Source organism: Ictidomys tridecemlineatus, chromosome 10 (assembly GCF_052094955.1).
Source record: "Ictidomys tridecemlineatus isolate mIctTri1 chromosome 10, mIctTri1.hap1, whole genome shotgun sequence".
NCBI lineage: Eukaryota > Metazoa > Chordata > Mammalia > Rodentia > Sciuridae > Ictidomys > Ictidomys tridecemlineatus.
Window position 1 is genome coordinate 109,506,402 of NC_135486.1, and position 16,602 is coordinate 109,523,003.

Consider the following 16,602-nt stretch of genomic DNA (forward strand, 5'->3'; position numbering starts at 1 on the left):
TTTTTATGTGATACTGAGGATCAAACCCAGGGCCTCACACGTGCAAGGCAAACACGCTACTAACTGAGCTACAACCCCAGCCCCTAAATTGGCCCTTTTATTGAAGAAAAAATTTTTGAGTTTTCTAAGCTTTTGTGAGATGGTATGTAAAGTAGTAGAAGGCCATCTAGTCATTGCTTAATTTATTTTCTCGTTTTCCATTTCATGGTAAATGAGGTATTCTTTCTTACCATTTTGATGAAAATAACAACAACAACAAAAAACTTGTTCTTTGGTTTTAGGTTCTTCTTGGAGAGATTTACACAGGTACCAGTGTGGCAAGAGTAATAGTGAAGGAGTTAAAAGCAAGTGCAAGCCCAAAGGAACAAGATGTTTTTTTGAAAAATGGAGAACCTTACTAGTAAGTAAAGCTTAACATTTGTTCTGTAAACAGTCTGTGGTCTTTTGGAAATCAAGTGTTTAGCCAGGCACAGTGGCACACTCCTGTAATCCCAGATTCTCAGGGGGCTGGGGCAGGAGCATCACGAGTTGAAGACCAGCCTCAGCAACTTAGTGAGATGATGACTCAAAAAAAAAAAAATAAAAAGGGCTGGGGGTGTAGCCCAGTGGTAGTGTACCCTGGGTTCAATCCCCAGTACCCCCCGAGCTCTACCCCAACCCACACAAAATCAAGTGTTTAAAACTGCTTTGAGGTTTCTGCATGCATGCATGTTTAAATAAGACTCTAAGACATCAAGAGTCTCACAAAACCTCAGCTGTCTACATTTCAGTTGAAAATCATTTATTCATTCTAAGAACCAAGGAAACTCAACTTGAATAAGAGAAAGCAGAGACACCAACACTGAGGTGATAGAGTGGCAAGAATTATCTGGCAAGGACTTTAAAGCAATCATTACAATCATTATAGAAACAAAAAAATTAGAGTCTCAGCAAAGAAATGAAGACATAAAGGAGACCTCAGTGGAAATTATAGAACTGAAAAATATAGCTGAAATTTAAAACTCAGTGAATGATCTCAGTAGCAGAATAGGGAGGACAGAGGAAAGAATCAGTGAAGTTGAAGATAATAAGCATTGCCTAATTTGGACAACAGAAAGAAAATAGACTTAAGAAAAAATCAAGCCTCAGGGACATGGAGAACTATAACAACAACAAAAAAATTAACATTCATGTCATAGATGTCCCAGAATGGAAAGAGATGGGGCTGAAAAGGAAATAATAGCTCAAAATTCCCCAGATTTGGAAAAGACAAAATCTATAGATTCAAGAGCAAGTCCCAAACAGGATAAACACAAACTTTTTAAAAACTAAAGACAGAAGCTCTTGAAAGTAGGAGAGAGAAGTTGCACTTTACTGAGAGAGGAAAAGCAGTTTGAATGACACAGACCTCCTTGGAAATCCTGGAGGGCAGAAGGAAACAGGGTGGCATTTTTCAAGTACTGAAAGAAAGAACTGTGAAATTATATGTCCAGAGAAAATATGTGTTAGGAATGAAGAGAATATCAGCTCATTGTCAAACAAAGGAAAGCTAAAAGAGATTATTAGCAACAAACTTACCCTAAAAGAAAGCAAAATAAATTTTTCTCAACAGAAAAGAAATAATTAAAAAAGAACTCTCAAAACACAAGGAAGAAGGAACAACAGAATTAATAAAATTATAGCCAAACTTCCTCAACTTGATAAAGAGTCCTATAAAAATTGCTACATCTGGCATCATGATTAATGGTGAAAGACTGAATGTGTTTTACTTCCTTGTTCAGGACAACATGTGGGTATTTGCTCTTACTGCTATTATTCATCATAGTACCAGAAACTGTAACTAACTCAGGAGAGCTCGAAAAGCAAATAAAGGCATATGGATCAGAAAGGAAAAACAAAACTGTCATTATTTGTAGATGACATGAGTTATGTAGAAAATCCCAAGGAATCTGCACAACAAAGGTCTCCCAGAACTAAGTTGCAGGATATAAGATCAACATAAAAAAATCATTTGGGGACTCGGATGTAGGTCAGTGAGAGAGTTCTTGTCTAGCATGCTTCAGGCTCTGAGTTTAATCCTATGCACTGTTAAAACAGCTTTAAAAGTCAATTTTGTTTCTATAAACTAGCAATGAACATGGGAAAATCAAAATCGAGTGTGGTGGTACACGCTTGTAATCGCAGCTACTTGGGAGGATCCCAAGTTGAGGGCCAGCTTCAACAATTTAGCAAGACCCTGACTTAAAATGAAAATAAAAAAAGGGTTAGGGATGTAGGTCATTGGTAAAGTGCCCCTGTGTTCAATCCCTATTACCAATAATAATAATAATAATATCAAAATAACAGTCACACTTGCACAAAAATAAATGTCTGGGTACATGTGTAGGACTTCTGTGTTGAAAACTACAAACAGCTGATGAAAGAATTCAAAGATCTAAATAAACGGAGAAACAGACCACGTTAATGGATTGGAAGACTCAATGTAGTGAAGTTCTTCACAAACTGATATATAAGTTATTGCATTTCCTATCAAAATCCCAGTAAGATTTTTAAAACACATGTTTATTATAAGGTTAAATATAAGGTTATTATATGCTCACTTCAGCAGCATATATGCTAAAAATTGAAATGATTCAGAGAAGAGTAGCATGGCCCCAGGTACAAGGATGACAGGAGCTGGGCATAGTGGTGCACGCCTGTAATCCCAGTGGCTCGGGAGGCTGAGACAGGAGGATCTTGAGTTCAAAGCCAGCCTCAGCAAAAGCGAGGAGCTAAGCAACTCAGTGAGATTTTGTCTCTAAATAAAATACAAAATAGAGCTGGGGGTGTGATGTGGCTCAGTGGTCGAGTACTCCTGAGTTCAATCCCGGGTACCAAAAAAATAAATAAATAAACAAAATTCAATAGGAAAAAAAAATAACAACAATCCAATTAGAATAATATCAAAAGACTTTGAGAGACATTTTACCAAAGAGGTAATGTGGATAGCAAGTTACCACATGAAGACATTCAGCATCACTGGCTACTGAAGTAATTAATATCACAATGAGATATCACTTTAGAAAAGCTGAAGTGAAAATGTAGTGACAATACCAAATGCTGGGAAGATGTGGGGACACTAGACTTCATACATTGCTGGGGTGTGTATACAGTTGTCCTCAGCATCTGAGGAGATCAGTTCCAGTGCCCCCACCCCCATGGGTACCAAATTCTGAGGATGCTCATGTCCTTTACCTAAAATGAAGAGTATTTGAATATACTGTATGCATATCCTCCTGTATATTTTGAATCATCTATAGATGATATAATATTAAACGCTGTTTACAACTGTGGTACTGTCTTGTTTAGTATTAATGGCAATAAAAAAAAGACTGTAATCTTCAGTACAGATGCAGTTTTTTCCTCCAGATAATTTTAACCCTTGGCTGTGTGTGTGAATGCATAGCCTGTGGATATGGGGGAATGGTATATACATGGAGAGGTTGATTTTTAGGAATTGATTTATGCATTTGTGAATCTGCAGTGTGGCCAGCAGATTGGAGACCCAGGAAAAGCTGATACTAGGGTTCAAGTCTCAAAGCTGTGTGCTGGCAGAATTCCTTCTTCCATGGGAGAGGGTATTCTTTTTTCTACAAGGGTTTCAGCTAAATGGCTGAGGCCCACTCACATTATGGAGGGACCTGCTTTACTGAGAGTCCTCTGATTTAAATAATAATCTCATCCAAAAACACCTTCTCAGAAACTGTCCTGAATAATGTTTGACCAAATTATCTAGGCACTATGGCCCGGCCAAACTGACACATAAAATTAACGATCACCTCGTATAACCCAGAAGTTATACATGGGCATTTATTCCAGAGAAATGAAAACTTAATGTCTGCCCAACAACCCTTCTGTGAGAATTCAAAGCACCTTTATTTGTATTAGCAAAAAATTGGAAAATTGACAATATCCTTTAGTAGATGAATGGGTAAACAAATGGTGGTACATCCATACCGTGTAATACTGCTCAGCCATTGAAAGGAATGAACTGCTGATGTGTGCTGCAGCTTGGATGATCCCAAGGGGATTATGTTGAGTGAGAAAATCAGTCTCAAAAGGCCACATACTCTATGATTCCATTTACATAATACAGGCTGAACATCCCTAATCAGAAATCCAAAATGTTCCAAAATCTGAAACTTGCAGAGTGCTAACCAAATATGATGCTGCCGATGGAAAATTCCACACCTAACCATATGACAGTGGCAGGGTGTGTGTGGTGAGTGTGAAACCGTAAATGAACTCTGTTGAAACTTAAGTCTCACTGCGTATATGCAGATATTCCAAACTTCAAAGAAATTTGAAACATCTCTGGTCCTGGTTATTTTGGATAAAGGAGGCTCGACCTATATTTCTATAATGAGAACATTATAGAAATGGAAGACAGATAAATGGTTGCTAGGGGACAAAATGAATGTGTAGGGCAGATCTTTGTGCTAATGGACTAGTTCTGCATCTCTTTTGAGGTGGTGGTCACAAGAATGTGCACATGTGACCTGGCGTGGAGCTATGTGCACATGATGCTTCATCACAAGGCAGTTTTCTGGTTTTGCTGTTGTGCTGTAGGTATTGTGTCAGATGTCCCAGTGCAAGAGACTGGGTGAGGGGCACCAGACCTCTTACACTGACTTTGCAGTTTCCTATAAACTCATAATCATTTCAGAATGAGTATTTTTAAAAAATTATTTTCACCTGTCATTTATTTAACTTTATTTTTCTTTTGGAAAAATTATTTCCCCAAAAGAGTTTGCATATACTGTGAAAATTTATAGAAATGGTGTATAAACTAGATGGCCAAAGGAGAGACTTGAGTTATTTAATATTCAGATAGAAATGCTTTTTGAATTTGTGTATTTGTCTGCCTTTTTTTTAAAATGCTGCCTCAGAATATTGTCTCTGAACTTAAATTACTGAAGAAAAATGTATGTTAGGAGTTCTTTTTTAATTTGAGAAAATACTTGAGTTTGGATTATTTAATCATTAGGTAATAATCTGCATCTGTTACATATAAGAGATCTTTTTACTTTGTCATGCTGTATTTAAATCATCATAAATGTCAAAACTTGAATTACTAGTACTATTTATTAGTTTTTGAAACATGCTTCCTGATGAACAATACCATGACTTTTATTTTTACTAGTATTCTTCAACATCCAAATATTCTTCAGTGTGTTGGACAATGTGTAGAAGCCATTCCCTATCTTCTGGTGTTTGAATTCTGCGACTTGGTAAGTTTTTAGTAGAGATTCCAGTTGAAGGTTTGAATGGTTATATCCACATGGGTTTGTTTCCTTCCTTCCCTCCTTCCTTTTCTTTCTTTTGTGGTTCTGGGGATGGAACCAGGGGTGCTTTTCTACTGAACTCTATCCCCAGCCCATTTGGTTTTGAGTCAGGATCTTGCCAAGTTGCTGAAGCTGGCCTTGAACTTACCATCCTCCTACCTAGTCTCCCAAGTCCCTGTGATTATAGGTATGTACCACCGTACCTGGCAGTCAGGTGTTTTTGACAGATATAAAATGGGGGGTTTGGGGCTGCTTTCATGTCTGTTCTAAATTTGAAGAACTTTGTGATGTATTGACTCATTGCCTTTGATATTAACTTACACCTAGGTGAGTGTTTCAATGTACTCCAAGCACTGTGCTGTTTACTTATAGTATCATATTCAGTAAAGACCCTTGAGTTAAATATGAATATTTGTCCAATCTTTACTTATGATTAAAATAAAGCTCAAGGAGTTTAAGAAAAATGTTGTATATCAAGTATTTGGCTGAGTCAGAGCTTGAGATCTTCACTTCAACAAGACATTTGTAAAATTTGAATTTTCTACATAGGAAACCCAAGAATATTCCTTACCAATAAAACACCTATGATCTGTGTCAGTTGTTGAGAATAGTGAAGGTATATAACATTAGCAGTTTTACAAATTTAGATAAAGCTAGGTGCGGTGGCTCATACTTGTAATCCCAGCGGCTCAGGAGGCTGAGACAGGAGGATTGAGAGTTCAGAGCCAGCCTCAGCAACAGTGAGGTGCTAAGCAACTCAATGAGACCCTGTCTCTAAATAAAAAACAAAAATAGGGCTGAGGATGTGGCTCAGTGGTTGAGAGCCCCTGGATTCACTCCCTAGTACAAAAAAAAAAAATTACATAAATATATTTTTTTATCTTTTAACATAGTATTACTCATGGGGACTGATTGGTGTTTTGTACATTTTGTGAATAATTTTAATAGCAATTTCTACATGAAAGTTTCCTATAAACAACTCTTCCCTTTTGCAGGATATTTCATCTTCTCTCAAACCTATTTTTAGCACATAATTGTTATTTTCCAAAAACAGTGGAAGATGTTAATTGAATTTTCTAGGTTTTAATTGATTTTTTTTGTATCATCTCAGTTTTCAGAACATTTAAGCTTCTTGCCTGTGCTCAGAAACTTGGGAGTCCCCAAAATAAATCTCCAATTAATTCAGATAGCATTTCCAGCAGTTACAGTAGAAAGAGTGCAATAAACATGGTAAATTTTTTCTTTAATTCCTGCATTCGATTTGAATATCTCTCTCATTGGCAAAGATGGTTAATTCCAAAGGAAAATCAGTTAGTAAGCTTGATGTATGAGCTTTTTTTTTGGATTCTGCCTGTGACCCTGAGTCCCCACACCTGCGCTCACAGCAGTAAAGTAGCTTTCCCTCAGCTTCTGAGTTGGCTCTGGGTCAGCTGCACTCTGTTCCAGGCCACGTCCATTTTCATTCTGGGGTCAGTGATTTTTGTTTCTATGTGCTGGTGTGTGCACCTGTGCACACTCATAAACATGTATTGTAGTAAATTTTCATATAGTGTTGTTGATGGAGCTTTGGATTCAAATTTGTGAGGTTCAAATCTCCTACACCCTTTTAATTTTTTTTTTTTGAGGGGGTGAAGGGGTTTGAGTCAATTTTCTGTCAGTTACTAAGAGAGTCATATAAAAATCTCCCCCCTCAACGATGAATTTTCCTTAAAATTTTCATTGTTCTGTTTATACATTTTGATTCTTTGTTGTGTAAGGGAAACAAATTTATGATGATTTTATATGATTTGAAGTTTTTAATCATTGTGGTGGGGTTCTCTTTAAGGTTAAAAGCATTACTAACAACACAGCCTGTTGTTAATCTAGTTATGCCAACATTCTGATGGACAGAGTTGACCTGTTTGGTTAGGTTCTTTATTAATCTTTTTTGGGGGGAGAGGCTAGTTTACTTCTCTCGTAAATAGCTTTTTGTTAAAATTTTTATTAATCTGGCAATCTTGGTCACTTAAAATGGAACATGTAGTCTGTTTACATTTATTATAGTTAATGAGATATTTGGAAAATTCTCTACCTATGTCTATTAATTTTCCTTCCTCTACCGAGTTTTCTTTTTTTGCCTTCTTTTGGATGCTTGATTTTTCTTGTTTCAGTTTTCCCCATCTACCAGTTTGAATTTTAGAAATTTTCTTGATTTTTATGTGTGGCTACACTAGAACTTGTGACATGAATACTGAACTTTGCAAAGTCTAGAATTAATCAGTATTTTAACTCTGCCTCAGAGAAACCAGAACCTCGTAGAGGTTTCCTCCCTGTGAGGAAAACTGGAATTAAACCTACTTCTTTGGGGGCTGGAGAATGTAGTTTAAGCAGTAGCGCACTTGCCTGGCATGCGCGGGGTGCTGGGTTCAATCCTCAGCACCACATAAAAATAAAGATGTTGTGTCCACTGAAAACTAAAAAATAAATACTAAAAATCTCTCTCTCTCTCTCTCTCTCTCTCTCTCTCTCTCTCTCTCTCAAAAACAAACAAACAAACCTACTTCTTTGGATCATCCCGTGGTGGAAGGTGTTTAGATACTAAATACTTAATAGTGGGGCAGTACCAGACAGATGTCTCCAAGATGCGGAGGCAAAACGCATTATCTTCTATGTCTCATGTAGATGGGACAGACAGAAGAGGAAGGAGCTATAAGTGGTGTTCTGTGTTAATTGACTCAGTGTGATTAGAGCTGTGATATTTGTGTTCCTAGGTTATTGTGGAATGAAAATAGCTTCTTTTTCATTTAGCTCTGAGTGACCAACATATAGACAATCCCAGTGTGACACAACACTGAGTAAAAAGATACACCACCAAGGCACACCAGTGTGTGAAGGAGAGGTCTGCTTGTCAGAAGTCCACATTTCTGTTGAACATGGCACCTTCAGTCCTTAAGCTCTTAATGTTGATTATAAGTGACAGTTGAAACACTCTTGTGGACTGAACATAACAGAAATATGTAGGGATCAGCACCTTTTTGAAGTATCACCTTTGTCTAGACTAAATGAGGGTTTATAAAACTCAGATATTTTATTTTGGCACTGAGTATTGAACCCAGAAGCACTCTACATCTGAGCTACATCCCCAGCCCTTTTTATTTATTTATTTTATTTTAGTTTTTGGTACAGGGGATTGAACCCAGAGGTACTTAACCCTGAGCAACTCAACCTAGTTTTGTTGTTGTTTTGAGAGTGGGTCTCATTGAGTTCCCTATGGTGTGGCTAAATTACTAAAGCTGGCTTTGAACTTGAGATCCTCCTGCCTCAGCCTCCCAAATCACTGGGATTATAGGCATATGCTACCATGCCTGACCTTTTTTTTTTTTTTTTTTTTTTTTTTTTACTTTGAGATAGGATCTTGCTAAATTGCTAAGGCTAGTTTTGAACTCCTGCCTCAATCTCCTCGGTCTCCTGAGATTGCAGGCCTACACCACTGTGCCTGGTCCCTTCCTGAAAGTTTTTGTAGACAATATGAGTTTTTTCCTAGAATGATAAAACACAGCTTAATGTTTTCCCCTGAATGAGTTCAGGAGTTGGATTTCATTTTAGTGCTGTTTTAATTTAGTTTTTATTGAAGCTGCTTCTTATTTTGGGAAGTAGTAATTTAACTTGCTTTATAAAGAAACACTTGTAGCTCAGCAGTAGAGCCCTGGCCTGGCATGTGCAAAGGGTTCAATCCTCAGCACCACATAAAAATAAATAAATAAACGTACCATATCCAACTACAACTAAAAAAACTAAAGAAACGAAATACTTAAAACAGCCAAATACACACCTCCTTTACTATTACCATAAATGATCCAGTACTGACAAAATTCTAGAATGTTCTTTGTATCTTTGTCACTGTATAGACATTGTTTTTAGGAAAACATAATAAATATATATTTTCTTCGTTAACAGTCTTGTAAAATTCCCCCAGTACTTAAGAGATGTCAGATTTAAGTATGTACATATTATCCAGGTACTTGTAACTAAATGTTCAATGCATATTAACTAGCTTAGAATTATTCAATTTACATACTTTGGGGTGAAGTTTATATATACAACCCTCCAGAATAACAGGTGAAATTTCTGAAAACTTATTTTACATGATTCATCTAAGTCACATAGGGGACTGTTCACTCCTGAAGGCTGACCAACAATAAAATTTTAAAAACAGTCATTGTTCCTCTAAAAGCAGAATTTCTATACGATCCAGCATTTCCACTTTTGGGGATAGTCCCAAAGAAGTGAAAGTGGAATGGATACTTGCACACTCATGTTCATGGCAGGATTGTTCATAGTGGCCGGAGATGGAAGCAATCCAGGTGTCCATTCATGGAGGAGTGGGTATACACAGACAGTGGAGTATTATTTAGCCTTTAAAAGGAAGGAAATTCTGATACATGCTACAGCATGGATGCTAAGTAAAATAAGCCAGATGCAGAAGACAAGTTCTATGTGATTCCTCTTACAGGAAGGACCAAGAACAGTCAAATTCATAGAGACATAAGGTAGAAGGAGGGGTGGTTGCCAAGGGCTGGGGGAAAGGAGGAGAATAGTTGTTTAATGGATGCAGAGTTTCAGAGTTGCAAGATTAAAAAGTAATCTTGTAGATGGACAGTGGCGATATCACAGGAGAATGTGAATGTACCTAAGAAATGTACACTTAGAAATGGCTAAGTTGGTAGATTTTTATGTTAAGCATTTATTATCACATATTTTAAGAAAACCTACCAATTAAAGTGCTATCAGGTGTTATCGGTACTGTGAGGAGGTTTGTATGCCCTTGGGAATCTCTGGTCATTGCTTGGCATGACAGTCCCATACCAGGGTAAAAGCGGTTAACCTCAGGTCCCTCCAGCTTGCCTAGTACTGAGAAGTCACTTTTCTCTCTATGGGCCAGCTTCGTGTTCTCACCTCTTCTCTAGAAAACCTCAAGAGCAACAGGTTCTTCAGCAGTAAGGATGGGTCAGTGATGAGATCACTGGCCCTGAAGTCCAGCTACTCTGGAATCAGCTTGTGGAGAGACTACTGAGGCAGTTAGGTGGCATTGCCCGGTGAGCCAAAGAAGGCATCCTCTTGAACAGAGTACAGGGATGTCCCCAGGACACACCAGGGCCTTGCTTGGACACTTAGTCCTGCTCCCAGCCTACACGACCAGAACCTGCCCAGACACAGGCCAACCCAAACAAAGTAACTTCATCCAAGGTAGGAACTGCCCTCTGGCCATGGTCCAAGGGATGGAGAGGGCAGTGGTCTCAGGTCTGGTCATAAGCCACAGTGGAAGGACCAGCAATCTTCAGTTCCTTGGGCCAGAAGAAACTGAAGTATAATGGCCCCTTCTGTTATCACAGTGCAGCTGCTCTCAAGTAGAAAGGAGAGGCTGTTTGTACACTTGTAATTCTGTAAAAAACCGAACCATTATCCTGACTTTAGAAAGTGATAAAAACTCGGCTAAGTGCGTTTGTAGCTGGTCTGCAGCACCCAGGGTATAGTGTGGCTGGGGCGTATTATGAAATGAGGTGGCAGTGATGGCAACTGTTGTCTGTACCCTGTAGGCATGACAGGGACACAGTGCCTCACAGTGATATCAAGGTGATGAGGCTTGTTTTGGTTAAGGATCACTCATTGGACCAAAACATACTGAACATAAATGGAGCAAGAAGAGCTGTGCTCAGTCCTGAGGGAATACCGAGGTCAGGAGCCTGGTCCCAGCCCTGGCTGCCTCCAGGGGTGCTTATTTAACTTCTATAAACCTCCGAGCAGATACCTGGGAACTTTCACCCATAAAATAACATGGTGAATAAGTGATTGAGCACAGAAAGTATTCCATAAGTGCTAGTTATTTTCATTTGCTTAATGGACAATAATTACTTAATAAATAAAGGCTTGAACAGCTAATGACAACATTGCTACTGAGACTCCACCCAGTCTCAGAGTAAGCACTGAAGTGCTGTGAGAAAGAGTACACTAAAAGTGAGGGGTTTTGGTTTTGTTCTTTTTTGGGGGGGGTTTTCGAGGTGCCGAGGATTGAACTCAGAGCCTCACACGTGGCATGATCACTGAGCCAGACCCCAGCCTTTAAAACAAATGTTTGCTTAGAATGCATAAAAGATAGAAATCCTGACTGGTGCAGTTGGGAGGCTTTGCACAGGAATTGGCATTTGCTCTGAGGCTTGGAGGTCGAGTGGGTGAAGTCTCTTTAGAAAGCAACTGTAGGACCCAGGTTTGGAAGTGTGGAAACAGTAGGTGACCTGGCTGTTGAAGCAGGGGCATGGTGGAGTCTTGGGACAGGGGCGTGGTGCCATGGTGGGTGAGGCAGGTTGGGTCTGCTGGGAAGGATTGGGTGGGAGGCAGGGAGATGGCCACTGGAGACCAGCTGCATGCTGAGGTGGTTAGAAGAGCAGAGGGTGAGCTTTCTTTCTAGTTAGAAGTTCTTCAGCTCCATCATGGGACTCCAGACCAGGGCTGATAATTGCAAGGATTTCTTCCTGAATATGGTATTCTGCTTCCTTCAGTATGTTCGGACACTAATGCAGTGAGGGAATTTCTGAAAGCAGTTAGTTAGCAATGACCAGATGAGAGTGGGAGAGACGTCCACTTGATGTTTGATGTGTCCCACATTCCTCTGGAATTTGCCTTCCTTGGGCTTGTGAAGACCAGGTGACTGGCTGGGCAGAACCAAGGGGAGCCTGGCTGTTACTTGGGCAGCACGTCCTGGCCCTGTGTGATGGGCAGCCCTGACTGTTGTGGCCAGGCCTTTCCTATCTACCCTTCTACTTGCCTCAGGCCCACCCTGCATTTGCTCCCTGGTTCTTCCTCCACCAGCTTCCTGTGGCCACCCTGTTCCCTCCTGTCATTGCCATGACAGCTTGTCACTGCTCACAGCACCTTTTGTACAGCCCAGAGCAGGAGCACAGGGTGGAGGCGCCATGGAAGTGGTTGTCTTGGCATGTGGCTTCCCTTGTGCTCCTGAGCACTGTGGCTGGGCTGGCCAGGACCCTTGTCAGGATCTGTGGCTGCACTCTACAGCCCAGCAGCCAGCCCTGTGAGACTTAAACACGGCTTGGCTGAATGGTGTGCTGTGGCCTGCAAAATGCTTATCAGGTTTTGAAGGTTTAGTACAAAAGAGAAAGTTAAAATTTCATTGTTTTTTTGTTTGTTTGTTTTTGTTTGTTTTGTTTTGTTTTTGGACTTGGAATTGAATACAGGGCCTCACATGTGCTGGCAAGTGCTCTGCCATCCAACTAGGTCCCCAGCCCTTTTCTTTTCTCTTCTTTCCCTTTCTTTCCTGGTACTGGCGATAGAACCCAGGGGAGCTCTGCCGCTGAGCTTCCCAGGCTTGCCTTAAACTTGAGATCCTTCTGCTTCAGTCTCCAAGTCGCTGAGATTATAGGCATGTGCCATCGTGCCTGGCCCAACTTCAGTAATTTTAAAATGTTGATTACATGTAAAAATATTATATTGGATTTATTGGGTCAAGTATAGTATATTACTAAAGTTACATTTATCTACTTTTTATTTCCTTATGACTTTGATATTGCCACTATAATTTAAAATTGTATATCTGCTTGCATTGTGTTTCTGTGGAATGGCACTAATAATGTGAAGGATCTCTGGAGAAACACCCTCTGAGATGCAGGTGACAACTTTTGAGTTTTAGAATAATTTAGAACCCCAGGCTGGGGATATAGCTCAATTGGTAGTGCTTGCCTCGCATGTACAAGGCCTTGGGTTCAGTCCCCAGCAAAAAACACACACACACACACACACACACACACACACACACACACACACACACACAGAATACTTTAGACCTCCATTTCTTTTTTTTGGAGGGGGGGTTGCTAGGGATTGGATAAAGGGGCATTAAACCACTGAGCCATACCCCCCACCACCACCTTTTTTTAAACCCAGTGCCTCACACATGCTAGGCAAGTGCTCTCCTGCTGAGCTGTTTAGGACCTCAATAAGTCACTGAGGCTGACTTTGAACTCTCAGTCCTCCTGCCTCAGCCTCCTGAGCTATTGGGATTACAGGTGTGCACCACTGTGCCCAGCTCAGACCCCGTTCTTGATGTAAAATATATTGTATTGCCGTATGAAGACATAAGTTTAAACATAATCAGATTGTATTTGCTTAAAGAATAAAATAGTATTTTCCCAACTTAGTTGTCTTGTAAAGTTTAATACACAGAGTAATGAAGTAATTAAAAAAGCTCAATAAAAGTTTGAAATTAGATTTATTTCTAAATTTATCATTGTGAGACTTCAATTAAAATGCTGGGATGGAACTGCTTTGAGAAAATGGTTGTCACCTCTTACTCTGGGGGTTGTCATTTGAACTTCTCCGAGGCCTTCCTCCTTCTTCCCACTTAATAAGCAGATATTCTTGAAGGTACTGTGTGCCTGTTCCTTTTTGTTGCTCTTGTTCTATTTAGTTGTTCATGACAGCAGAATGCATTTTAATTCATTATACGCAAATGGAGCACAGTTTTTTCATTTCTCTGGTTATACACAATGTAGTGTCACACCATATATACAGTCATATGTGTACCTAAGGTAATGATGCTGTTCTTTAGTTTCAGAACACAGTAGGAAACTGGCCAGAACCCAGCTGTGTCCGCCTTATTTCTAGTGAGAGGGATAGGCAAATAAACAGAATGTCAGGGAATAACCAGGGTACCTCATGACTTTGGGCTGCCCGAGTGGGAGCAGGGTCCTCTCTGGCTGTCATGGGAATGCCTTCATGTGGGGTATACTTTGGGTCAGCATGACAGTGTGGCCTTGTGAAGTAGTCTGGTTCTGAGTTTACTTTGAAAATAGGTGCAGGACCTAATAATGGTGGGTTGAAGGTGGGGGTTTCAAAGACGATTCACAAATGACATCTTTTACTTAATTGTGGTCTGCTGGAAAAGAGTTCAGCAGATTGGCAGTTTTGTGCTGCAGGTGTCCAGCTTGAGATGCCTCTCAGCCACACAGGGAGGGAACACACAAGCCTGGAGATGAGGAGCTGGGCCAGAGATGTATGGCCTCTGATGCCATGGGTGGATAAAATCACACAGAAATGTCCATGGCCCTGAGGACTGCAAGCTGGGCCCCAGGGCATGTGGTACTTCCAAGTGCCTGAGAGGAGGAAGTAAAAGGTACCGGAAAGGAAGGGCTTTGACATGGGAGAAACTCAGGAAAGGTTTTCCCAAAGCAGGTGACATTTGGAGATGGAAGGAAGGGGCCCCTGCTTTGTTATGCTGGTGTTTGGAGGTGGCATCATTTGGGGGCAGAGGGTTGCAATGGTTGAACGTGTGTTTGGGGCACTTAGGAGATGGGAGCGGCCGGGAGATGAAGCCAGAGCAGCCCAGGCCTGTGAGAAATCTGTCAGGAAGAATGGAGTGGGAGGGGGCAAGAGGAAGACAAGTTGGTTCTTCTGTTGGTTTGCTTGAGAGGTGTTAAGCAATAGAGCTGAGGCATGATGTGTTTAGGAGGACACTCAGTTAAGAAGGCACAAGGATAATAATCAATAGTGACTAAGGAGGTGATGGGTTAGGGTTGCAGCTGTGGGAGATGTATGAGAGGTGTGGCCTCTGGATGGAGACCGGCGGGGCTCAGTGAGGTTTCATTTCTTGAACAGGATATTAGGCATGGCTCTGTTATTCTTTCTTCTTCTTCTTCTTTTTTTAATTAGTAACTTTATTAGATCTCAGTCCTTGACCTCATGTCTTTTTTGTTTTTAAATATTTTTTAGTTGTAGATGGACACAGTACCTTTATTTATTTATCAATATGTGGTGCTAAGGATCAAACCCAGTGCCTCAAACATGCTAGGTGAGTGCTCTACCACTGAGCCACCGCCCCAGCCCTCTTTCTTCTTTTCATTAAATTTGTATTGAAATGTCATAAGTTCTCCCTAAAAATCATTTTAAACTTATGATGATAATTTCTCATTTATAAAGACATTTACTTGTTGAGTTTTTATATTGTATTAAAATCAATTCATTGCTCTCATTGTCCTACAGGATGGATGGATGGATGGATGGATAGATAGATAAATAGACAGATAGATGGATGGATGAGACAAACCAAATTCTGCTGGTCTTTTGTGTTAGAATTTAGGAGGAACTCATCCCTAGAAGCCCTTCCAGTTGCTTGTTCTATCAGTTCTTAATGTAGCCCTTTGCTGCCACCTAGTGTCAGAGTTTTCTTTTGGAGTTTTTTTGCAGGGGTGGTGAGGAAGGAGCCTTTTAAAACCTGAATAAAGGTAATTCAATATAATTCTAAATACATTGCTGTTCTTGGTGACTTTTTTTTTCTTTAAATAATAGACAAGGGCTGGGGTTGTGGCTCAGAGGTAGAGTGCTCATCTAGCACATATGAGGCCCTGAGTTCGATCCTCAGCACCACATATAAATGAATAAAATAGAGGTATTATGTCCGACTACAACTAAAAAATAAATATTAAAATAATAATAGACAAGGGGGCTGGGGTTGTGGTAGAGTGCTTGCCTAGCACGGATAAGGCACTGGTTTCAGTTCTTAGCACCACATAAAAATAAACAAAAATAAAGTTCTATCAGCAACTAAAATAAATAGATAAATAAATAATAGGTAAAAGTAATAATCCATGTCTTCTTATCAAGTACCATTACAATATAGATAAAACAAACCAGATACCTAAATATATAGATGTCTGGTTCTGATAGAGTAGATTAATGTAAAATCTATATAATGATTAAAATTTTTATGCTGTTTTTTTTTCTTTTAAACTATGGTGCCAGGAGAGCTCTGAGGCAACCCCTCTAGAACATGAAACAAACCCCGATCCCATATAATCCATCGTAAGTCTCCCCCATGAGGAGCAGTAATCTGGCTGGGTTGAGGAGCCCCTGATCTTTGATGTTAATTCCTTATTCCCTGGTCAAAGATATTTTGGCCTAGACTGTGGTGACCTTCTCTATTTTTAAGTAAAATGTTTTTATCATGTTCAGTCATCTACATTTGGAAAGTAGGATATGATATTTGGAGAGAAGACAGTTAAAGAACAGTGAGTGGCAATGAATCTACTTTAGATAACCTTGAAAAGTAGCTTCATAGCCAGAGGGACTTGTGACACTATTTGCCAGCAGCTACTCTTTGTTTTGGGAATTGGCCAGACATAGCACAGCATAATCATACTTTCATGTGAGAGTCATTTTTTTTCCTTTAATGGCTGTTGCTGCCTCAAAGGGGTTAGGCAAAAGAATTTAAGTTGCCATTTCTTGTTGGTAATATTGGTAGACTCATGATATG

The 16,602-nt window shown here is 39.9% G+C and overlaps 1 protein-coding gene and 1 non-coding gene across 3 annotated transcripts in view; both read left to right on the forward strand.

Annotated features, from left to right (window-relative positions):
- Nucleotides 1–16,602, forward strand: part of Lmtk2 (lemur tyrosine kinase 2) — a 93,096-nt gene that overhangs the window by 40,454 nt on the left and 36,040 nt on the right. For both annotated transcript variants that reach the window (XM_078023711.1, XM_078023712.1), the window contains exons 5-6: nt 282–400; nt 5,162–5,249. In XM_078023711.1, the coding sequence (XP_077879837.1) occupies nt 282–400; nt 5,162–5,249 (207 nt within the window). The remainder of the gene's footprint in view (nt 1–281; nt 401–5,161; nt 5,250–16,602) is intronic.
- LOC120887696 (U6 spliceosomal RNA) lies at nt 2,572–2,682 on the forward strand. The gene has a single exon (XR_005731032.1). It is a non-coding gene; the product is annotated as a U6 spliceosomal RNA (small nuclear RNA).